This window comes from Myxine glutinosa, chromosome 14, assembly GCF_964187855.1.
Source record: "Myxine glutinosa chromosome 14, kmMyxGlut1.1, whole genome shotgun sequence".
NCBI lineage: Eukaryota > Metazoa > Chordata > Myxini > Myxiniformes > Myxinidae > Myxine > Myxine glutinosa.
The window spans coordinates 48,624,953-48,651,053 of record NC_136274.1 but is presented as its reverse complement, the minus strand read 5'-3'; the positions used below and the strand labels follow the sequence as shown (position 1 = coordinate 48,651,053).

At 43.7% G+C, this 26,101-nt stretch overlaps 1 protein-coding gene across 5 annotated transcripts in view; it reads left to right on the top strand.

Moving 5' to 3' along the window:
- Positions 1–1,169: 1,169 nt before the first annotated feature.
- NUP62 (nucleoporin 62) overlaps positions 1,170–26,101 on the top strand; it is a 62,257-nt gene continuing 37,325 nt past the window's right edge. Inside the window, exons 1-7 of one of the 5 annotated variants that reach the window (XM_078768423.1) lie at positions 1,700–1,741; positions 1,892–1,935; positions 4,211–4,828; positions 8,914–9,032; positions 20,518–20,625; positions 24,497–24,736; positions 24,949–25,204. In XM_078768423.1, coding sequence (XP_078624549.1) covers positions 4,236–4,828; positions 8,914–9,032; positions 20,518–20,625; positions 24,497–24,736; positions 24,949–25,204 — 1,316 coding nt within the window. In that variant the 5' untranslated portion in view covers positions 1,700–1,741; positions 1,892–1,935; positions 4,211–4,235. Of the gene's footprint in view, positions 1,265–1,433; positions 1,936–4,210; positions 4,829–8,913; positions 9,033–20,517; positions 20,626–24,496; positions 24,737–24,948; positions 25,205–26,101 lie in introns of those variants that run through there. The other 4 variants (XM_068135693.2, XM_068135695.2, XM_078768424.1 and 1 more) reach the window with 4 other exon arrangements.

The following is a 26,101-nucleotide window of genomic DNA, read 5'->3' as shown; positions in this document are numbered from 1 at the left end:
TCCCCCTCATGAGGGTCAAAATCCCCCTCATGAGGATCAAAATCCCCCTCATGAGGGTCAAAATCCTCCTCATGAGGGTCAAATTCATCGATATGGCCGAAAGAAGTCATGCTCTAGAATCTAGATGTTTATCCTCGCCGCCATGTAAGGTATCTCGACAGACTACGATCGATTGTTGCACATTTATTGACTCTCCAGATCCAGACACGTTTCACCCAGCGCCGTCCGAGATGAGCCTTAACTCCCGGAAACGGAAATAAACCCGCGGTCACGGTGTCGGGAGAAAACGGGGAATGTTTGCACCTTCATACATGACACGTACCATTCTGGGACCACTTAACTCTTGCACATAGCATAGCATAGCTTAGCGCAATGTGCACGGATGACATCTGATATCATCAGGTTTTATTTCAATCCAGCATATACTTTATTCAGGAAATAATTAACGTGCAAACTCCATTTGAAGTAAACTGCATGTCCAAACTATGGGGCTATTTATTACGTAAGCAGAAATAACAGACCGACCGAATCACAACGCGCTTCTCAGTGGTCCTCCACTCACTTTCCTTCCTCACCCCACGCCCCGCCCCTTTCCTTCCCTTCCCCCTCCCCGTCGCACGGACCGCGGACGCTCCACCAGTCCACCTATGCGACCATTCCGTCCCATTACTCATACTGGCAAAAGAAATTATTTAATTCCCTTTAACCCATTCCTCTACCTTATTTTTCCTCACTCATGACCCCTCTTTCTTCTACTCTATTTTTATTCTATCACCTCCCAATCCCCCATGCACACTCACGCAAAATAAACGTCACTAATATAAAAATATAGAAAGTTATATATTTCAGTGCGGTACGTAATTAGATATTAATAATTACATTTGAACTATTTTCTCTTTTTAAACTAAACAATCATCTTCTTTTACTATTCCATAATACGAGTATGCTAGGCTGTAGTCGTAATGATCAACACATAAATCGGTGATTCTCGTTGGTTTTCGTTTTTATCCAATTTATGTTGGCTTCAATGGTATAGTTAGCGACGGTATCTCATGCATGAACTCTTTTTGCCGAGTTCTATAAATAGGCTAATAACCTTCTCCCAAAATTATTGCACTACTCTTAGTCCATGAAATATAAATAATAAGTAGCACAAGTGTTCATTTCGAACTGTAATCGGCTAAACGGAAGAGGGAAGGAAAGGAAGCCGGAGGAGTTTCGGCTTTCGGTTATTTTCGCCCAACCCAACTTGACGTCTTTTGAGGTATGACAATAAGGAAGTCGAAGTGGTAAAATTGAAATGTTTTTCTCAATAAACACGTTTTTTTTGCTCTTTTACATTTCCCGATTTAATCTAACGGAATTAAAAACTGCAGTTTGTATGCACTGATGGAGGCCTAGTACTAAACTAAGCGATGTTACTGATATGCCGATGGGCCTTCGCATTAGCCATTATATTATTACTAAACTAAGCGATGTTACTGATACTGATATGGGCCTTCGCATTATATCTGCGATGTCCCTTTACATAAATCGGAAAAATACCGTACCATAGGGTCGATATTGGTCTGCCAATCTTGGAGCTTCGATCTTGTGTGCATTACCCATGACACGACCTCGATCCGGAGCATTACAGCAACTCTTTGCGTTTGTGGCGAATCTGCTCAAACGAAAACTCCAATCTCCGTATTTTCAGGCACTGTCAACAAAGTACTCTGAGACGAGGTTAAAGTGATTCATTGTGAGTCGCATCAAGTTATTTTCCGGAATCTTGACGTGTTTTCTGCTCATGGCAATGGACATTCTCTTAAAAGTAGTTCGTATCCTTGTATCTGTTTTTATGTGTAAAGTTTGAATTTGTGTAAACGTTGTTCCCGTGCCTTGCTCGCAGATTTGGGTTCGATGAAAAGAATATATCGTATTGCAGATCCAATGGTATACATTTTAGTACATCTTTTTTTTTTCCTGATTGACAACTTGTTACATTTGTTCGATGATTGAAGATGTGTGACACGATTCATATTGCATATTGTAAGCTCTGACTTTAAAAAGATTTTCTTTTCCCATCAGTTTGTACCAAATAAGTTATAAAAAGACGGCCTTTACCATTGCAGTAGATCTGAAAATGAGCGATCTATATTGAGGTAGATATATAAACACGCACACACAAACATAACAGGCACACGCACACTGACACACAGAAACAGACAGTAACTGACACACAGAAACAGACAGCCAGTAACTGACACACAGCCAGTAACTGACACACAGCCAGTATCTGACACACAGCCAGTATCTGACACACAGCCAGTATCTGACACACAGCCAGTATCTGACACACAGCCAGTATCTGACACACAGCCAGTATCTGACACACAGCCAGTATCTGACACACAGCCAGTATCTGACACACAGCCAGTATCTGACACACAGCCAGTATCTGACACACAGCCAGTATCTGACACACAGCCAGTATCTGACACACAGCCAGTATCTGACACACAGCCAGTATCTGACACACAGCCAGTATCTGACACACAGCCAGTATCTGACACACAGCCAGTATCTGACACACAGCCAGTATCTGACACACAGCCAGTATCTGACACACAGCCAGTATCTGACACACAGCCAGTATCTGACACACAGCCAGTATCTGACACACAGCCAGTATCTGACACACAGCCAGTATCTGACACACAGCCAGTATCTGACACACAGCCAGTATCTGACACACAGCCAGTATCTGACACACAGCCAGTATCTGACACACAGCCAGTATCTGACACACAGCCAGTATCTGACACACAGCCAGTATCTGACACACAGCCAGTATCTGACACACAGCCAGTATCTGACACACAGCCAGTATCTGACACACAGCCAGTATCTGACACACAGCCAGTATCTGACACACAGCCAGTATCTGACACACAGCCAGTATCTGACACACAGCCAGTATCTGACACACAGCCAGTATCTGACACACAGCCAGTATCTGACACACAGCCAGTAACTGACACACAGCCAGTATGGTTAAACTGTCAAAATCTAGGCTCTCTGCTCACCTTCACTCTTTCATTCCCCTTTTCTCCCGCCTCTGGAACAAACTCCCCCACTCCCTTCAATCCCACTCCTCCCGCCAGGTCTTTAAAACAGCTGTTCACCACCATCTCTTATCTTCCCCATCTAAAACCTTGATCTTTTCTATCCCAGCTAATTCACCCCAGATACACTTTTTTGAAATTCCAACTTCTTTCCTGGAAGTCCTTGCAGTGTTCATATGTTTTATACCTCTCCCACCTCCCCCCAAGCCCTCTCCCTCCCGCATTTTTCTCGATGTCCCTGCTCTCAAATGTTGTGTTTGTGTCCTCTCGCCCCATCTTGTCTACCACTCACCTTATTTTGTGTTTTATGTGTCGGTTTGACTTTTTGTGTGATTAATGTTAGCTCTTTCACGAGCCTCGATCTTGTATACAAAAAAAACAAAAAAACGACTATTATGGGCAAGTGTGAGTCATTTGTTGACCACTTCATACTCTACTTTTCCATGTGTAGCACAAGTAAGTAATCGAGCTGTAAAGATGGCTGCCCCATTACAAGAGGACATCCATCATATGGTGCAGCAATAAGTCATCAGGTTGCTACTTTGTGAAGGTGTCAAACAAACTGTGACATTCTTTAGAGAATGACCACACAACATGGTACAAAAAGTATTTTGTGGAAATGTGTGTAGTCACCGGTTTGAAAACAATGGACAAATTCTCTGTGGCAGCAGATAATTGTCACCTAAACCACGGTTAATCGCCCACACTCGTCCGGCCTTTTCACAACGTTTCACACCATTTGTACACATTATTCAGTGACATACAGTTCGTACCACGTTGTGCATTCGATCTCCGAACGATGTCACGGTTTGACACCTTCACAAAGCAACAGCCTGAAGACTCCTCGCTGCTCCATAACGGTGCACTCCTGTAGTCGGGCAGCCATCTTTACTGCATGGTTGCAAGCACGACACCCAGAGAAGTCGGGTACCAAGTGGTCACCAAATGACTCCTACCTACCATTGCAGTATTGCACATAATACCATTGTATTGCGCACATGCACTATTAGTGAGATGAAAATTCAATTTGTTCATTGACTTTCCCTTCGTATATGACTATTTTGTACTGCTGCCTTTGGTACTATCTTGTATTTATTTTTCAGGCATTCTCCACGTTTTAATGCAATTATGAGTTTCACTTTTGGAAAACCAAATTTCGCATTCGGTGCCACAAACCCAGCTCCCACCACAACAACTGCTCCAATGTTCAACTTTGGCGGCACACCTGGATTGAGCTCTGGGCAAACCGCACCCGCAAGCACTTTCTCTTTTGGAATGACACCGACCCCGTCAACGTTTGGCGTGAAGTCTCAGTTTGGAGCCGCGTCAGGAGGATTTTCGTTCAATACACCTGGAGCCGTGTCCGCCCAACCTGTTCCAACAGGCACTGCTACTGCTGCTGCTGCTGCAATGTCAACTCCATTTTCTTTTGGTACTCCAGCACCTGTTGCTCCTACTGCACAGCCTATGGGATTGTTTGGAAATGCAACTACCCCAGCTTTGGGTATTGCTGCCAATTCTACTGTAGCTGGCAACGCCGCCAACCCTTTGGGATTGTTTGGAGATGCAACTACCCCAGCTTTGGGTTTTGCTGCCAGTTCTACTTTAGCTAGCAATACCACCAACCCTTTGGGAGCAGCAGCTGTTACAGCAGCAGCAGTGTCAGCACCACAACCACCAGCAACATCCCAGCCTGCTCAACTTGGTGGATTTTCATTTGGGTATGTCTGACATTTTTTGTGCGATTTTGTTAGGCATGGACTTGTAATGCTTTTCCAAAGGGTTTCTCATGGGTTTCCAAAGGGACTCAATGTTACTTTCTAATTTATCAGCTTATCTGGAATTGGAATTCCAGATATAAGGTAATGTCATCATACACTGTCTGCCCGTCCGCCTGTCCGTCCGCCCGCCCGTCCGTCCATCCGCCCGCCCCCCACCCCCCCCCCCCCCGTCTGCCCGTCCGTCCGTCTGCCCGTCCGTCCGTCTGCCCGTCCGTCCGTCTGCCTGTCCGTCCGTCTGCCCGTCCGTCCGTCTGCCCGTCCGTTCGTCTGCCCGTCCGTTCGTCTGCCCGTCCGTTCGTCTGCCCGTCCGTCTGACTGTCTGCCCGCCCGTCTGACTGTCTGCCCGCCCGTCTGACTGTCTGCCCGCCCGTCTGACTGTCTGCCCGCCCGTCTGACTGTCTGCCCGCCCGTCTGACTGTCTGCCCGCCCGTCTGACTGTCTGCCCGCCCGTCTGACTGTCTGCCCGCCCGTCTGACTGTCTGCCCGCCCGTCTGACTGTCTGCCCGCCCGTCTGACTGTCTGCCCGCCCGTCTGACTGTCTGCCCGTCTGACTGTCTGCCCGCCCGTCTGACTGTCTGCCCGCCCGTCTGACTGTCTGCCCGCCCGTCTGACTGTCTGCCCGCCCGTCTGACTGTCTGCCCGCCCGTCTGACTGTCTGCCCGCCCGTCTGACTGTCTGCCCGCCCGTCTGACTGTCTGCCCGCCCGTCTGACTGTCTGCCCGCCCGTCTGACTGTCTGCCCGCCCGTCTGACTGTCTGCCCGCCCGTCTGACTGTCTGCCCGCCCGTCTGACTGTCTGCCCGCCCGTCTCCCGCCCGTCTGTCTGCCCGCCCATCTCCCGCCCGTCTGTCTGCCCGCCCGTCCGTCTGTCTGACCCTCTGTCTAACTCTGTCTGACCCTCTGTCTGACCGTCCGTTCATCTACCTATCTGTCTGCCCGTCTGTCTGTCTGTCGATCTGTCCTTTCATCTCTCCGTCCCCTATTTTGACTTTTCTAGTCAAACTGCTGGGCCGATCTGGCTGAAATTTGCCAGCAAAGTTCCACTCCTGACTGGTAATGGGAATTACAAAGCTCGTTCCGGTCATGTAACTTTAAGTAGGTCAAAATGGTGGACTTAGTAAATACCTTAAAAAAAAAACCCCCCTCTCCAGACCCACCAGTCAGAATGCTACCAAATTTGGGTTATAAATTTAGGCTCGGTTAGGGATGCTACATTACGGAGGTCATGTCGATCACCTGACCAGAAGTGTGTCAAAATGGCCGACTTAGTGAATTTTTGGGAAAATCACGTAAATTCCTTCAAACATCTTCTTCAGACCCACCAGTCAGAATGCTACCAAATTTGGGTTACACTATTAGACCAGGGCCCAGATAAGCTATAGGTCCAGTAGTCCTAGTTTTTTTAATTTATTTAAAAGATTGAGGCTCAGTGAAGAGTGAGGTGATGGATGATAGAAAATGACAATGAGATTGTGGGAGTAACATTGGTATGCAATAAACAAGGCAATGAACAAGGATGGAAAGAAATACAGAATCCTGCATGTAAGAGGGTTGGTTTAGACGGGGTTAATGGGGGTAGAAACGATTGTAGGTAAGGATGGGGACTGACATGCAATGGTGATGTGCTATCAAGTTGAAACACTTTCGGGAAGAGTGGGATAGAACAGCCTCAGGAAGGCAGGTGCAAAATGAATGCAACCAAGTGGATGTGGGTGGTGGGAATTTAACCAGTAAGGGGGTTACTGGAAGAAATTATACATCTTGAAGGAGATGGGATGGTTAAAAGGCGGTGCGAATAGAAGGAGCTAGACCGGAGCCGATAGGCCACCGGCCTACCTGCGATTTTGGCGTACTGCTGTGATTGTGGCATTTCAAAAATATTATACAGACCTGGTTTTAGTGCAATTTAATTTGAAAGTTTCCATTACTTTTACCTCTGCCATCTAAGGAGGATGGAGGTTATGTTTTCAACCGTGTTGGTGTGTCTGTCTGTTTGTTTGTCTGTGAACAGGATATCTAAATTGTGGACTGATTTCGACGAAACTCGGGCATGTTGGGTGTGTGACAAGGACGAATCGATTTTATTTTGTTCAAGATCCGGATCCGGCTCAATTTCTTTAGTGATTTTTCACCATTGAGAGATCGGGAAAAACCGAAGACGTCATTGGTGCTGTAATTATGACGTCATAATTCGACAGGGACAACGCTTAGTCTGATCAGTTCGAAATTTATTGAGCATGATCTACGCAACAATTATATTAGAGAATATACATTTATGATGTCCACACGTGGTTTGGCAGCCATATTGGATCAAAGAAAACGATTTTTAATTTAAATCCCTTCAGCTGTTCACAAGTTCTCACATTTTTACCTGACATGACCTTTGGCCTTTGACCTTGGGACCCCAAAATCTAATCAGTTAATATTTACATCATTATACATATCTGTACCAAGATTGAATCACATCACTTCAGCCATTCTCAAGTTATAGACCTATTACAGATTTGACCTTTGACCTTTTACCCCAAAATGTAATCACTTAATCATTACAATATTATACATACCTGTACCAAGTTTAAATCCGATCACTTCAGCTGTTTTCAAGTTATAGACCTATTACAGATTTGACCTTTGACCCCAAAATCTAATCACCTGATCGTTACAATATTATACATACCTGTACCAAGTTTGAATTACATCACTTCAGCTGTTCTCAAGTTATAGACCGATTACAAATTTGACCTTTGACCTTAAAAATGTAATCACTTAATCTTTACAATATTATACCTGCACCAAGTTTGAATGAGCACTTCAGTCGTTCTCGTTCTCAAGTTATAGACCTATTACAGATTTGACCTTTGACCCCAAAATCTAATTTAATCTTTACAACATAATACATACCTGTACCAAGTTTGAATTGGATCACTTCAGCTGCTCTCAAGTTATAGACCTATTACAGATTTGACCTTTGACCCCAAAATCGAATCACTTTATCTTTACAATATTATACATACCTGCACGAAGTTTGAATTGGATCACTTCAGCCATTCTCAAGTTATAGACCTATTACAGATTTGACCTTTAACCCCAAAATCTAATCACTTAATCTTTACAATATTATAATACCTGCACCAAGTTTGAATTAGATCACTTCAGCCGTTCTAAAGTTGTCGACCTTTTACAGATTTGACCTTTGACCTTTGAACCCAAAATCTAATAAGTTAATCTTTACATCATTATACATGCCTGTACTAAGTTTGAATTGGATCACTTCAGCCGTTCTCAAGTTATAGACCTATTACAGACTTTGTCCTTTGACTTATTGACCCCAAAATCGAATCGGTTCATCTTTACGTCATTCTACATAAGTGTACCAAATTTGGTCAGAATCCCAATCCAAAATTTGGTTCAGAAGTTATCGTTCACAGTTATCGTTCACAGGTATCGTTCACTGGTTTACAAGTTCACAATATTTACACTGTGAACAGTATTTTTACCTAACATGACCTTTGGCCTTTGATCTCATGACCCCAACATCTAATCAGTTCATCTTTACCTCATTATACATACCTGCACCAAGTTTGACTCAGACCCCTTTAGCCATTCTCATGTTATCGCAGTAACGAAAACCTATCACGGACGGACGGACGGACGGACAACCTGAAAACATAATGCCTCCGGCGACTTAGTCGGCGGAGACATAAAAACAGAAGAGTGGGCTCGCACCAAGTTGACTGCGCATGGTAAGTATTCTATGAACACCATGTAGTTATGATAAGGTACAGAACAAGTTCGAGTTTCAGAGCGTTTCGTCAATTTTTCAGTTATGCTCTTTTTGTACTTTGAAAAATTACATCGGTAGGGGACATGTATTGCCAAGCAATTCTCGCTGTCTATGACAACAGGATCCCTTTAGAATATAGTGACGGATTCGCCTGGATGGACGCTGCTCCTTTTCGTTGAAGGTGAATTCCGCAAACTTTGTGGAGTTCATTTTCCCTCTGTTACCTTTTGCTTTGCTTTCAGGAATCCACAAGCTGCCACAGGAACAGGAACAGGAACAAAATTCTCTTTTGGTACCGCAACAGATGGATCGGCTGCTCCGAAATCCAACTTCTCTTTTGTCAATCCTGTGACCACCACAGGTATTTTATTTTGCGTTGTAATATTTTGTCATTTTGAGTTATCTATACAGTCGGACCCCGCTATTCACGGATCCGCTATTCGCAGAATCCGTGTATTTGCGGTTGATAAAATACGACCTGTTTCTCTATTCGCGGAAAAATGTCCCGTAAATTCGCGGGGGTTTTTTCGATTCGCAGCCTTGTCCCACGAATTTGCGGTTTTTCAGGGCCGCAAAAAAAAAATAATTCACGAGCCGCGAGCTTGACACATTTATAAAACACATCTTTCACCAGCCATGCATAAAGCAACTGGACCTACGCAAAAAAATCATCTTCTACGAGCCACGAGCATGACCTGCTCCTGCATTTGCTGCGTGTATTTCGCATTTTCATGGCTTTCGTGGGTTATCCCATCATTCACACTGAACAGCTTCATGCGATATCCCATCTTTCACACTGAATAACTTCACGTGACATTCCACCATTCACAGGTAAACAATGTTTTGCGGGATATCCCACCAGCTGCATAACACATCATCCCTGCAAGTTACGGTACAGAATGAAAACACTCCACAGTATCTATTAGTGCAATTAGCTTTCTTCCTTTTCCCCATTGAAACAATGGCACGGCATGCATTCGTGGATTTTCATTGACCTTCGTGAATTATTGCCGACGTTCTGAATTATTGCCAACATTCGCGGGTTTTGTCTTGCCATTTCCGGGGCTTTCATCGACCTTCTCGGATTATCGTCGACATTCTCAGGATTTGCCTCAACATTCGCGGTTTGTTCCTCGCTATTCGTGGATTTTCACGATTCAGGAACGAATCCCCCCTTTTTCCATTGAAACAATGCCTCCCCCCCCCCCACCCCAATAGCGGTTTCGCAATTCGCAGCATTTCCCAGGAACATATCCCCCGTGGATAGTGGGGTCCCATGGTATATATAAATGCCCTGTGTATTGATCTTTGGTCACTGAGGAAGTGCCCTCACATTCATAGAAGTGATGTCACGACTGCCTTTGCCCCAATGGTTGAACAGCTCGCCTGACTCCGCCCAAATCAAAATAATGTGCCACCATTTTGTGAGGCCTCAGGTGTTAAGCCTTGGCAGTCAGTCCATGCCCAGTGCAATTTGAATTGTCTCAGGTAAATGCTAAATAACTATGATTATGTCGGATTACAATCCAGTCGAATCTCAAGTGGATTCTCAAGTTCAGCACATAATTTCACGTGCCTTCCGACGCCTCTACACTTTGTGTAAACTCAAGAAAAATGTAATCGCTACCGCCGATTTGGTGTTTACACTACTTGCATCCGCTCCTCCCCCCTCCCCCTTTTGAATTTGGTTCCCCTGTATGGAGCAACATCACTACGTCCATCTACTTCTGGCTTGTAATATCACCTCCCTTACTGCAAAGAGAACTGACCTCACCAAATTTGCGAAATCGCTCCTTATTTCTACCTGTCATCGTAATTTACTCCCTCCTAGACGCCAATAATTATTCCAAATGCGGTTGAGAAACTCGCACCACATCCACATCCCCAAATGAGAACTCAGAGATGCAAACGATTGAGTATTCTTACTTTGGTCCAACTGTTAAATTCCCAATAGAATAATAAGGTGCAATACTATTGCTTTGCCCAAAGCCCTCATTGTCTTCAATCTGCTCTGCAACGTTATATACTATATTTCACATCTTCTATTTTCTATTATTGAATGTTTTCAACTTTTTAATGTCTGGTATATAGTGATCTCTTAAATCTCTTAAATGTTTTATTTTAATGTGTTTTTTCTGATATCTGTATACCGAGTATACTTATTTGTAATTTATTGACCTATTTATTGAATAATTTCTTGTTATTTACATGCTTGTGGTTGACTTTGAAATGTTAAATATTAATTGACGTGTGGAGGAAATTACACGCCCAGACTAGAGATCTAACCCAGGTTTTTTATAGAGGTATTTATTTGCTTTTTCAGGACGATCTTGGCAGTGATCTATGGCATTTTCCACTGCCCAAATGAAGGGATGAGCATATTATTTAGTAAAAGAAGGATGCGATGGGAGATAAAACGATCACACAATTGCATAAACGTAGAGAACTTTTCTGGATTAAAGAAATAAGAACTGCTTACCCTTATGGATTAAATTAAAGAATTAATGACATATATATATATATATATATATATATATATATATATATATATATATATATATATATATATATATATATATATATACACACACACAACATAATGAACAAAACATAATCACCTCTGTTTTTATCACCTTACCACGAGACTCTCAGAGACACAGATTACATAACTATGGACGTGAGTGTCCAGTTACAGACACGCCACAACAAATTGTAAATGAATGGTTAGATCTTAACAAATCAAATATCTGTACATTACTTAACAGCAGCAGAAATAAGATCAATACTTTAAAAAAACAACTGAAAGAAGTTTGGCAAATCATGAACAGATTAATGGAAGAGGATGATCAAGAGGAACTCCCAATCCAACACATGGAAGCAATTATGGACACGATTGGCCATGAAATGTACAAAGAGAAACCTAAAGAAGCTAATCGTAGAAAAGACAATGATAGCATCAAAATTGTTTGACTAGCCGAAAGCACCCGGCCTTGCCCGGTTTCTTTTTGAATGCATTTACTACTATAATTCAGCTTTTACTCGCGGCTGTAGAAGATCGACTACTATAATTCAGCTCAGCTTTTAATTGCGAAATGGGCCCAGCCCAGCCGAGGCGGCCTCAACCGGCCTCACCACCTAGCCTATAACCTTCCCGGGGCCCGTCCCGACATTTTCAGTTCTTTTTGAATGAATTTACTACTATAATTCAGCTTTTACTCGTGGCCGTAGAAGATTGACTACTATAATTCAGCTCAGCTTTTAATTGCGAAATGGGCCCAGCCCGGCAGAGGTGGGCCTCGACCAGCCTCGCCACCTCGCCTAAAACCTTCCCGGGGCCCGTCTCGACATTTTTTGTATAAGAGGTTTCCTCCTATCTTTCACCGTTCAGGAGATTAGCGTGCGCAGACAAACAAACAAAAACAAACAAACAAAAACTTTCTTTTATATCTCTATATATATATATATAGATGACAAAGGGGTGGAAATGATCAATATAGAGAAAATACTACAACAGAAAGAAGTGTGGAGTAAACTTCCAGAAACAATACAACAGAGAGAGCGACCAAGAGTTATGTACATTTGGAAAATTATATTCGGGGAAAAAGCTTCAACTATAAGGAAACTGTGAAATCTATAGACGTAGAGGAATGGTTAGTTAAATAGCACACATCATTACAAGTGTGAACATTCCATATTTAAAGATCCACATCATAAACACATTATCACAGGTGATCTCAGAATAGTGAAATATAAAAAATTATGTGCATCAGGAAGGGCATCCGGCCATAAAAACATTGCCTCAAACAGGGAACCATGATTGTCATGGGGCCCGCAAGGCTAACCCCCGCTCTAGCGGGGAAAATGGCCTTAAAACGATCATTCATTACTTACAAAAGGACCAAATTTGAGAGAGAATTAAAAGATTAACTGGAATAAAGCAATGGAACCTACAATGATGAGAGTGAACGAATGGATGAATGAATGAATGAATGATCGTTTTAAGGCCATTTTTCCCCGCGAGAGCGGGGGTTAGCCTCGGGAACCGTGGTTGTTGTTTTTTGGTGCCCTTTTTGAAGCAATGTTTTACGGCCGGATGCCCTTCCTGCCGCCAACCCTTTTTGCCGCCTTTAACGACAAGCAGGGAATTACCAGTGAACTGGTACTCAATTAGCCGACCTCGGAAGGATGACAGGCTGAGTCAACCCCCCTGGCGTTAATTCAGCGATCGACCGGGATTCGAACCCAGGATCCTAGGATCCTAAGCCGGCACCCTAGCTGCTAGCCCAACACCAGGGTTGAGTGAACGAATGGATGAGAGAACAAATTGATAAAGATGAAATACCAAACACACAAATGGTTTTATGGTTGGAACATGTGAAAAGGAGTTGTTGATTTGAAAAGAAAAGTTTGAATCAATAATCCAAAGGTAATTTTAAACAATCCGGAGACACGTGATTGTTTAAAACAGCTTCAAACACAATATATGTTACTAGTGGGGTCACCCGTGGGAATCCCACGGGCATGGACGTGTGTGACATTTCGACATATTGAGTTAGATGCTGCACATTCAATTTTACAAAATGGTTACTGGCAATTCATCAGATCCAGAAATGGTGTAATGAACACAATTTATTTATTTCACATAATATGTGACTCCTCACTCCTCTCCACCTGACACTCTCCTCTCTCCACCCTCACGCCTCTCCAATCCCACTCCTCCTCACACTCCTCTCCAATACCTCCTCACACTCCTCTCCAATACCTCCTCACACTCCTCTCCAATACCTCACACTCCTCTCCAATACCTCACACTCCCCTCCATTCGCTCCTCACTCACCTCTCCAATCGCTCCTCACTCGCCTCTCCAATCGCTCCTCACTCTCCACTTCAATCGGACCTCCCTCTCCAACCCCTCGCACTCCTCTCCAACCCCTCACACTCCTCTCCAATCCCTCACACTCCTCTCCAATCCCTCGCTCCTCTCCAACCCCTCACTCCTCTCCAACCCCTCACTCCTCTCCAACCCCTCACTCCTCTCCAACCCCTCACTCCTCTCCAACCCCTCACTCCTCTCCAACCCCTCACTCCTCTCCAATCCCTCACACTCCTCTCCAATCCCTCACACTCCTCTCCAATCCCTCACACTCCTCTCCAATCCCTCACACTCCTCTCCAATCCCTCACACTCCTCTCCAATCCCTCACACTCCTCTCCAATCCCTCACACTCCTCTCCAATCCCTCACACCCCTCTCCAATCCCTCACACTCCTCTCCAATCCCTCACACTCCTCTCCAATCCCTCACACTCCTCTCCAATCCCTCACACTCCTCTCCAATCCCTCACACTCCTCTCCAATCCCTCACACTCCTCTCCAATGCCTCTCTCCAATCCCTCACACTCCTCTCCAATGCCTCACACTCCTCTCCAATGCCTCTCTTCAATTCCTCATACTCCCCTCCAATCGCGCCTCACTCGCCTCTCCAATCGCTCCTCACTCTCCTCTCCAATCACTCCTCACTCTCCTCTCCAATCGCTCCTCACTCTCCTCTCCAATCGCTCCTCACTCTCCTCTCCAATCGCTCCTCACTCTCCTCTCCAATCGCTCCTCACTCTCCTCTCCAATCGCTCCTCACTCTCCTCTCCAATCGCTCCTCACTCGCCTCTCCAATCGCGCCTCACTCGCCTCTCCAATCTCTCCTCATTCTCCTCTCCAATCGGCCCTCTCTCCAACGCCTCGCTCCTCTCCAACCCCTAGCCCCTCTCCAACCCCTAGCCCCTCTCCAACCCCTAGCCCCTCTCCAACCCCTAGCTCCTCTCCAACCCCTAGCCCCTCTCCAACCCCTAGCCCCTCTCCAACCCCTAGCCCCTCTCCAACCCCTAGCCCCTCTCCAACCCCTAGCCCCTCTCCAACCCCTAGCCCCTCTCCAACCCCTAGCCCCTCTCCAACCCCTAGCCCCTCTCCAACCCCTAGCCCCTCTCCAACCCCTAGCTCCTCACTCTCCAACCCCTAGCTCCTCACTCTCCAACCCCTAGCTCCTCACTCTCCAACCCCTAGCTCCTCACTCTCCAACCCCTAGCTCCTCACTCTCCAACCCCTAGCTCCTCACTCTCCAACCCCTAGCTCCTCACTCTCCAACCCCTAGCTCCTCACTCTCCAACCCCTAGCTCCTCACTCTCCAACCCCTAGCTCCTCACTCTCCAACCCCTAGCTCCTCACTCTCCAACCCCTAGCTCCTCACTCTCCAACCCCTCGCTCCTCACTCTCCAACCCCTCGCTCCTCACTCTCCAATCATCGCTCCTCACTCTCCAACCCCTCGCTCCTCACTCTCCAACCCCTCGCTCCTCACTCTCCAACCCCTCGCTCCTCACTCTCCAACCCCTCGCTCCTCACTCTCCAACCCCTCGCTCCTCACTCTCCAACCCCTCGCTCCTCACTCTCCAACCCCTCGCTCCTCACTCTCCAACCCCTCGCTCCTCACTCTCCAACCCCTCGCTCCTCACTCTCCAACCCCTCGCTCCTCACTCTCCAACCCTTCGCTCCTCACTCTCCAACCCCTCGCTCCTCTCCAACCCTCCTCATCGTTGTTGCAGCAGCATCCTGTGCGAATCTGTGTTCACGTTCCTCGACTGTCTCGTTCTCCCTCCATCATTGTTGCAGCAGCATCCTGTGCGAGTCTGTCATCACGTTCGTCGAGGGTCCCGTTCTCCCGTCTCGTTATTTTTATTGCTGCATCCTGTTTAAGTCTGCGTTCTTCATCGACCGTCTCATTCATTTTGGAAATGGAAGTTTCCATGCAACGCATAAATTGTCATGATCCTCAAGAGGAAGTGTCTCGTAATCATCAAATGACAAATGGCAAGTAAATTACATTGTGAAAATTGAAGATTTCAAATGAAACCTATTTAAAGTGTATGTGCACGTAACTAATAAAAAAAAAACGAAGAAATATCTCTCGGTAATTTCCTGAAACATATTTTACTTCCGGATAATAATGTTGAATGAAATAAGAACGAAGAAATATATGTCGTTTTTGTGACGACTGTCATCAAAAGTAAAAGTAATATATCTTAACGGAAAAGAAAAAGCGAATTTTTAATATATGTCGTCATTTTCCCCGACTGTTATTTTAGGCGGTGTATGTTCGTGTATCATCGTGGTGCGATTTTAAAAATATATATCTGCATTTTCCCGTGTGTGCGTGAATGTTCTCAATTATTTCTGACACCGAGTCTAAAACCATCGATAAAAATTAAATCGGTTGGTGAATTCGAGATAAAATCACGAGGGTGACTCAATGAATGGGCTTTATTTTACAGGCCTTTGAGAATTCATTTCGTTCTATAAACGGAAACTTTCATGGGATTCTCTTTCCGTTTTTTTTCAACTGAGTATGTTAACTATGTTAGCGACTGTTAAAAATGAAATGATATATCGAATTAGAGTTGAACTTGAAATAAACCTGTGTGAGAGAGAAAGACAGCACGGGCCTATCTAAACAGACCTCAAAGCTATTCGAGTTAATAAAATGGTGGATATTTGTTTACATGAAGCCTCTCCAAGAATGGGTGGAGCTACTCTGTAAACGGACTAAGCCCCCAGACAGACAGAATCACCTTCGCCTATTATAAAATAGATTGTTCCAATTGATAAAACTAGGGCATGCCCGTACTATATATAAGCTAGGACGTGCCCGTACGTGGGTGCCCGTTCCTTGCCAAAAAAAAAAAAAAAAAAAATTTGTGTAGGGGTGTGTGTGTGTAAACATCCTAGGGCGTGCCCGTACGTGGGTGCAAAAAAACATGCGTGCAAACAACAACAAAAAAAAACTTTGAAACCACGTGGCAGTAACGACCACAGAACCCCCCCCTCTATTTACATGAATGGTTTGGTCCATTCGCAACGACCACAGAACCCCCCCCCTCTATTTACATGAAATGGTTTGGTCCAAAAAAACGGCTTGCGGTGTTTGGTAAAGAAATCGCCATAGCTCGGTAACTACTTGTCCGATTAATTTCAAACCTTGAAAAGGCACATCCTCGGGTCCCCAGCAATATACCTGGCAAGTTTCAAGTATATCGGACCGGTAGTTGTCGAGAAACAGCGGTCACAGACAAACATACACACATACACACATACAAACACACATACACACATACACACAGAGATTAATGGAATTATAGATAGATAAATAATAATATTGCATTTGTATGTAAAACATTCTCCATTCAAACACTTTTGGAAGAATTTAACTTAGACACGGGAATTTCAAAGACCTACAAAATAAGTAGCGAAAACAAAATAGACTTTATACAACACCATATAAATCACTCAAAAGGAAGAAGACTGTTTGTTAGTTCTGGATAAACACCATAAATTACCATTCATTTCCTGGATACCAAAAATGCACAAACACCCTGGTAAGATGAGGTTCATCATCACAAGTAGAGAATGTAGTTTGAAACCTTTGTCGGATAGTATTACAGCGGTGATGAAACTAATCTATAAATGCTTAAAAAACTACCATGAAAAAGTGAAGTTTTATTCTGATATTATGAAATTCTGGATCATTGACAATTCTAAACCGGTAATCGACAATATCCACAACATTAATAACAAGGGTCAGGCTAAATGTTTATCAACTTTTGATTTTTCCACATTGTACACAAACATTCCACATGACAAGCTCGTAACCGCATTGGACAGAACGGTAGATAAAGCATTTGCAGGCGGTAGTAAAGTATACATTACAGTATATCAAAAAAGAGCACACTGGTCTGAAAAGGAAAATCAATATTCATGCAGTTTTTCAAAAAGTAAACTTAAAGTATTCGATTTCTCCTAGACAATAGTTTCTTTACATTTGGCAACAAGCTACTCCAGCAGACAGTGGGGATACCCATGGGTTCAGATCCCAACATACTCCAGCAGACAGTGGGGATACCCATGGGTTCCGATCCCAAAATACTCCAGCAGACAATGGGGATGGGATACCCATGTGTTCAGATCCGGCCCCTTTCTTTGCAAATTTGTTTTTGCACATGCACAAGGGTCCAGAACATGTGCAAGAATAAACTAACAACTACATTATTAGCAAATAAATACAGTACATTATGAGAAATCTTACTATAATTCACCAAATGTCCGTTCGAAGGTACCGCAAAAACGTCTGAACCGATCGCAACGATATTTTGGGTGGGTAATCCTAAGACACCCTGGAATAAAATAGGCTATATTGTTTTTCCAAATTTTCCAATTTTCTAGTTTTTCCAAACACGATAGAATAATATTTACCGATATGAACAGTGAGTGATGTGGCTTTTGTTGAAATTCTACGTACCAGAAGAGAGTAGATCGACTCCTGACGATCTCTTCCTATATAAACGTGCGGCTCCGAAGTAACACGGCAGGGTGTACAAAGCGACTGAGAAACAGGTGTAGCGGCCGTTTCCGTGTTACAGATTCGGCGCACACTCTTCACACATAAACGTGCGACTGAGAAAGGCGTGTAGCAGCCACTTCCGTTTTGCAGAATTCAATCTTTTTTCAAAATGGGCGCCATGTACTGTTTAGATTTTGATGATTTGTGTGTGATAACTGATATGATTCAACGAATGTTTATATGATTCGTTTAAAATAAAAAAAGCCTTCAATTTCTGATATTTTGCCTTTTCATTTGGGCTTCCCAAATGAAGCCCCGCCCACCCGTAGGGCGGGTACCGTTGCTAGTAAGTATAATACAATGTTGCTAAAAATCAGAGGTTGCTCGGAGACGGCATCATGTAAAAACCGTTATAAGTGACTGTTTGAATAATTGAAATACAGTTTGATCCAAGGGTAAGTGATGTGTTCATGTTGGTTGGTGGACATGTTATATTTAAGGTAAAATGTGCATGATTTAATGTATTATCATAGCATGGAATGTGTGAGGAGAGTTATCAATATATGATAATACATTAAATCCTCTAGCGAATAAAGTTTGGTTAGTGGTCTTGCATTGATGGGTTGGTTGACCAACGGGATGTGGAACAGAGACCTACAAGGTCTTAGACTCTTAGTGTCCATCTTCATGTGTGTGTCTGTCTGGATGCTAAAGATGACCTTACCCTCCTGTTGGTGTGGGAAGGGGCGGAATGATAAAGATTGCTTTACCCTCCTGTTAGGGGATGTGGGCATGCTAAAGTTACAACGCTTTCATAGCAATATGCCACGTTTTGACAAGTTTGTTGACAAATTGTTACCCCTCACCGCGTATCCTTCCCAGTGAAAGTCTTATTTCTTGGACTGTATTATTAGTTAGAAAATAATTAATCGGACGTAATTCATAACTTTGTATTAATTGTAGATATATATATATATATATATATATATATATATATATATATATATATATATATATATATATATATATATATATTGTTGCGGATCTCAAAACGTCGGCCTTCCCATTACCATGGGGGGATTAATCCCCTTGTCTTTTACTAGCCGACGGGATCCGGAGCTATGACGTTCCTTCTGGACGACGTTAGGTAGGGTCGTAAGCCGAATTATTATTGCCTAATTACTAACGTCGGCCGTGAAGCAAGGAAATAACTCCCGCCCGAATCACGGTTATAATTTAGAAACGCCGAGCGATAGCGAGCCGCGATTCGGGCCGTTAACAATGACTAGACCCGATTCTAAGCGGTTCCTAATCGTGCCACGTTTACCAAATGGAGAAATCACTAAGACGGTCAAATTAAGAGGAAACAGGAAGAACAATTGATTTATTAATTATTTACACAGGAAGAAGGAGAAGTACCAAATACACAGGGCAGCCTTAATAACAGTCTTATACTTATTCCCAGACAAACGGGCCCGCACACACACACACTCACACGGGGATGTAGATGGTCGGGGTTGAAGGTCCAGGGATGATGTCTACAGCTCGCTCCGGTCCCCGACTCGTACCATGAAGGAGATGGTAGACGGCAGGCAAGCTCTCCGCGTGTCGTTGGCGTGGATCGGACAATTATATGGGAAAGGTGAGCTAGGCTGGGCGGTTATTCCACGGCTTAGCCGCGTACGTAATAAACGAACCGGCTGGGCGGTTATACTTGCGGTCTCAGCAAGCCCAAAGCCAAACCCCCAACAAGTTCTTGCAATCAATGCCAAACGTGACAATCCTTTCACAAAGCGCTTGTGATGTTTTAGAAAGTGTATTGACCGCATCAAAATCCGTGCTCATTAAGCGGGTTTACGGTGCGGGTTTGGCGGGATTCGATTCCCCAAAGTAGGTATTTGTTCTCTTCTTCAAAACCACACACGATTTTGATAAAACTTGACCACAACCTTCGTCACCCATGATGTACCAAAGTTTGTTTACGACCGGGGGTTGCCCTCCAAAATAGGTGTATTTACTTTCTTCTCTGTTAAATATTTTGTGGGTTATCCGCACCTACCAGTGGTTCCCTGGTTCCCCTATTTTTATTTATTTGTTTCAAAAGATGGTTGCAAACGACATGTTGGTGCTCGCTTTTTTCTCGCATCAATTGAACCATGTCAAGAGCGGTCATATTTTTGTTGGGTCAAGATGGTGGAAGAGCATGCTGACATTGTTTGCTATGAATTTGCTAAAATAAAACATTTTTTGCACTGAGGGAAGTATTTTGATTGTATGCAATACTTTACCGAGGCATTTACACGAGGTTTATTTTTTGTTTTGTTTTTTCCATGAGCGAGTTTCATGGAAGAGCAAGCTGTGCACAACTTTCAGAAATCGTACATGCTGAAAATTGTAACAGGAGATGTAAGTACAAGTGGAATTGTAAGCAGGATAAAAGGTAATTTGGTGATTGTGTTTTGCAGCAGGCTTCATGTTCGGAAACACTTTGCCTGTAGCCACAACAACCAATACAGCAGCTACAGCAGCTGTTACAACATCTACCTTTGCCTTTGGAGGAGGGGCTGTCCCTGGTGAGCTCTTCATTGTATTGAGTGCTATTTGTTTTCTAAAGATAAATGATTTCTATGCAGTGGTATTTCCCTTTATTAGTCCCCTACCGGTGTACACCGGAGGGGACTATAGGTTTGCACGCCGTCCATCCGTCTGTCCATCCGTCTGTCCGTCTGTCTGTCCGTCTGTCCGTCTGTCCGTCTGTCCGTCTGTCTGTCTGTCTGTCCGTCTGTCTGTCTGTCTGTCCGTCTGTCCGTCAGTCAAAGAACAGTTTTCTGGCCTTTTTTTCTAAATGCTTAATGCTAATGATTTCAAACTGGGTACATGGTTTCCTCATGATAAGTTACAGGTCAAGTTCGAACTTCACGACGTTTCGATCATTTTTGACAAAGTTATGGCACTTTGAACTTTGGGAATTCTGATAATTCTGATGATCCTTAACTCAGTGCCATTTTAAGTTTTAATTTCCTTTAAAAACCATTTTCTCTGCAATTATAATAGGACCGATTGAGATCAAATTTTCACCTTAGGGGGGACTTGGTCTGCAGAATATTTTCATGGTAATTATGACTTCACAGGTCACGTGGTTCGGCCGCCATATTGTTTTTCGTGAAAACACGAAAACCCCTTTTTCTCTGCAACGGCTGAACAGATCGAGGCCAAACTTTGCATGCAGAATCGCATGCCCTTGACGAACAAAAAAGTCATTGAGTATGACGTCATGCGTCGCATGGTTTCAGAGTTATGATGTTTTTAAGCATAAACCTTTAAAACCGAGCTCCTCCCTCATTTTTGATCCAATCGAGGAGAAACTTCACAGATCTGTTCAGCATGTCAGTCTACTAAAATGTCCTTTTGGAATTTGCGATAGGGCACGTGGTTTGGCAGATATCGTTAATTAAACGAAAATATTTAAAATAAAAAAATGGATAACTCTTGAATCGCTAGTACGTCAGACCGTGATTTGGTAATTATATAATTCACACAGTGCAATACGTGCAGGCCGCTCCATGGAGCGACCTTGCGGGCTTATCAACGAGGCGAGGCGTGACACACATGTGTCTCAGCATACCTCAGATCAAGTTTGAAAACCAGCATCAACCTGCATAAATTTGCATATTCGATCATTTTTGACAAAGTTATGGCACTTTGAACTTTGGTAGGGGACATGTATTGCAGCGCAATACTCAGAATGCTTGTTTATATACGTTTGTGCTTGTATCTATTTCTTCCAGCCAGCAGAATAGCTCGTTAGCAGAGTGTATTTTGATGAGTTTTGTCATCACAACAACGAGGAAGTGACACATGTCTCAAACTGCCAAAAAACAAAATTCTTTTTTTTTGCTAAGGTTGAGGGTCAGGGAAGAGCTGAATGACGGAGATGTTACGTTGATGATGTAGTGATGCTGTGGAAGGAAGAATCTGGTATACATTAACATACAAGGGAGGATGGAACTGTGAAGGAACACATATAGAGGCACCATAAGTACAGAGAGGACGAGGGCAGTATTAGAGATGTACAGGCAGGACATGGACATCCTAAGTCGGGAAATGCAGAGGTTAAGGACACCTTAAGTAAGGACATACAGAGGGGGCAAGGGCACCATCAGTAGGGATGTACAGGCAGAATTTGGAGGAATTATTGAATTTATGAAAAGGCAAAGCAGGTACATTGTGAGCATTTGACATGACACTTGTGTATGCTGCTAAAAAGATTGTGGGGAGCTCACCCATCACAAGGCCTTAAAGCACCTCAAAGGTGGGGGCTACAGATTAAGGATTAAGGATAGGTAAAAAAGTGTGATATTACCAGTCCCATCCAGACAGTGTTCCTGCAATATCGTGTGAAGTAAAACGTTTGCCTCCACTTATCATATTTCTTCCATCTTCCCGACACTCTATTGAACTTAGCTTTTCCTCAAGCTCGGTGTACGTTTCTTTAGTGTACCATCGCATGAATTCCATTTTTTTCGAATGAAAACCGCATTGGTAAATGTTACACTTTATTTGTCTATTACTTTGCTCTTATAACTTTTCCCTACATTAACATGCAGGTTTTTCTGGTGCCGTGGTGACGCAATCCAAAGGCCTCAGCGCCTCACCCTAAAGCCTCAGTGCAATTTGCTCGGTCCCGTTTCTCAACGGAGTTGAAAAGGCTCACTTTTCATGAACTTTGCTCACCCTTTGTCTTTTGTCTCGTAATGTTCTTCTTGTCGTTCCTGTAAATTTATTAGTGTTCTCAGGTTATTCTTTTTCATGCTGTATCTGTATGACCTCCTCCATGACTTTTGGTTGAGGAGGTTAAAAAACTGCATTCCACAATATCCTTTGGACATGCTCGCTCACCTCTGCCCTACAAAGCACATGCAGATCAATGTGTCGCACTAAAAAGTCTGGTCCTGAGTTTGATTTCCACGATTCTATCTGTTGACCACCATCAAATTTAATCAGGTGCTTTTCAGTTCATCTTGGTGTTGGCAGAAAGAATAGCACATGAGACGTGCAATAGCACATAGCACATCAGACCTCTGCCAGGATGAATTGTTCCCTGTGGAAAGGAGGAATGGTATGGAAGGAATTGAATAATGATGACCTGGAGAGGAACAGAATGGGGAATGAATCGGTGTGTGTGGAAGAGATCGTGGATGTGCATGATGGAGTGATGGGCTATGTTGAGATGGGAGGATTGTGTAAGGTGGGATATCAGTAAGGTGTGGGGTTGGTTGTGGAGTGGAGATAGTTGGCTGAGGACAGAAGGGAGTGGAGGAGTATCATTGTCAAGGCAGGGCAGGATCTTGGTGCCATTGGACATCAATCTATGTGAAGGGAAGAGGATAGGAGGAGGAGGAGGAGGACAAGTTCTGTTTTTATTTTCAGCCTTTTTATTAATTTGATTATTTATTTTTTCCACCCCCTAAAAGGCATTATTGGAATGATCTAAGAGCTGTAACTTTCTAGTGAAGAGTCCCAAGTAATAAAAACTTAGGAGGTGTAGAGCACTGAGAATGATTTGGAAATGATATGTGTGTGCCGCTTGTCCTTTTTTGCTCGGTGTCAACTCTTCCGTCATTAAATGGGATTCTATTTACTTGTACCATAGAATACCAGAAGAGAAAGGATCCTCATGAATGTTCCAAATGTGTGGTCATGCAGTTGCCCCTGCCTTCACTAGTTGTCATTGTCTCTTCATTGTCTGTTATCTTAATACGTGCAATTATTACTCAGGAAGTATGGACAGCTGATGATGCTGGTCCCTTGGTAACCTTTCTTGTAAATAGAAAATATGGAAAGCCATTGCACAGGTGTAGTTGCACTGGTGGCCTAGTGGTAAAAATGCCTGACTGGTATCCCAGAGGTTGTGATTTCCCAGAGGGGTGGGAGAAGTATAAAACACAAGGACACCAAGGACTTCCAGGACAGAAGTTGGTATTTCAAAAAAGTGGAATTGGGGTGAAATTAGCGGGGGTAGAAAAGATCAAGGTTTTGGATGGGGGAAGATAAGAGATGGTGGTTGTTAAGGTTAGGGTTGTTAGGGTTAGGGTCTAAGAGGAGAACTGTAAATTCACTGTTGGATTACCAGTAAAAACCCAGTTGGCTTGTTAATGACCTTAAGGGAAGGTCCAATCTACATGTAACATCAATCGAAACCTTCTTGTTGTCTTCATGCCCTCAGAGAAACTGGGGATGGGCATGACCTGTGAAAATGTGACCACTGCCTCACATATCTCCAACGAAGTAATTAATAAATAAATAAAATTCCCTATGTTAACACCAACAGTGGAACTTTTCAAAGGAGGTTTTTCTTCCTGTAGATTTAACAGTTTGGGTTAATGATTTGAGGGAACGAAGGTTGAATGTGAGTTTTTCTTTTTTCCTGTTTGACATCTACAGGTTCCACCGTTGCCGCAACAACTGCCGTCGTTCCTGGCTTGGGTCTAGCATCTGCTGCTGCAAGCACAGTGGCCCCAGCACTCTCCTTTTCTCTTCCCTCAGCCAGTGCCCCCTCCATAACCTCAGGCTCGATTCTGCCATCTGCTGCTGCATTTCCTCTGGGTCTCGGCCTTGCAAAAGCCCCAGCATCCACAGTCAATGCAATGCCAAGCGGTGTAAATAGTAGTGCACCTACATCAGGTATGTCTTATTGACTTCTCTTTCCAAGGCTGTGGTTTGTGATGACTTCAGAAATGCTTTGTTATTTTGTTGAACCACCACATGACGCTTTGTCGGAAGAATTTGATATTATGTAGATTGTAGCATCTGTCTGACTTTAGTGAATGCATAGATGTATTTGTTGGGTTTGTGAGTGCATTGTGTGCATGCCTTTATTTGTGCGTGCCTCTCAGGGTTCTCTCTGAGTTCCACTGCAGCGGTTCCAGCTCCACTACAGCAATCAGCCACTGCCGTTTCGGCAGGTAGTGGCTTTTCCTTTGGTCTGGCTGCCAAAACAACATCCAGCCCTCTAGGCACTACTGCTATTACAACCACTACCAGTACAGCCACAAGTATAGCTTCACCTGCTCTGTCACTCTTCAAACCAGCAGTCACCACAACGGCCAGCACCACCACTGCAACTGCAGTTGCAGGCAGCAATACCACCACGTATGGGTGATAGGGAAAGTAGCTAGCAGGGAAAAAAGCCTTAAAATGCCTGTTGTTGTTGTTATTGTTGTATGGGGGATGATTCATGAGGATTGAAGAAGCATGTAGGAATGAATATCACGTTTTTATTTGTAACATATATTCACCTGTTGGTGTAACACTAAACATTTCAGATGTAGCGTGTATATACCTCTTTCACAAGGGTAAACCCTACGCTATCTTAGTGGGTTTGTTCTTGGCCTGCTGTTTGCGTTACTAGTTGACCAGGCGGAATCAAAAATCGCTCTTCGGGTCGTGCTTGTTCATAGTCTCTGCATTTTAGGATTGGCTGGTAACATGTTAAAATGTAAGGATGGAGTACTCCTGGTGGTCACAACGTTGTGTGATATGCAGCATTTTACTTCAGGCATGTTTTCATGAGTAAATATGGATCCTGCCCAGTCAGCAAAGCTAGTTCTCTAAACGGTATCCAGCAACTAAGATGGTGGATTGAACCCGTAATTTTCTCTTCAAACAAAATTAAAAATGATTCCAAACAGGAAACTTAATGTTTTCTGGACGTCATAAAAGGACACAAACAACAGACACAAAGAACTATGTAATGTGTTAAATAAGGTGGTGTAAAAGAAGGTGCATCAATGTCGGTAAACTTCCGAAAAAGTTTTTTTTTTGACAAATTTTAAAACCTTTATTTTCTTTCAATTCATTTATATACTTGAACACTAGAACACAAATCATTTTCTTGGCACTTCCAAAAACCTCCAGTTTACCAATACTTGGACAAAATGTTACGCCATCTTGACCAATCAAATGTGCCGCTCGCGCTCAGCGTTGGGGAATATCAAGATTCGGACAAAATAGCGGCTTGTGGGGAAAAATAGATTGTGCTCAGAAACG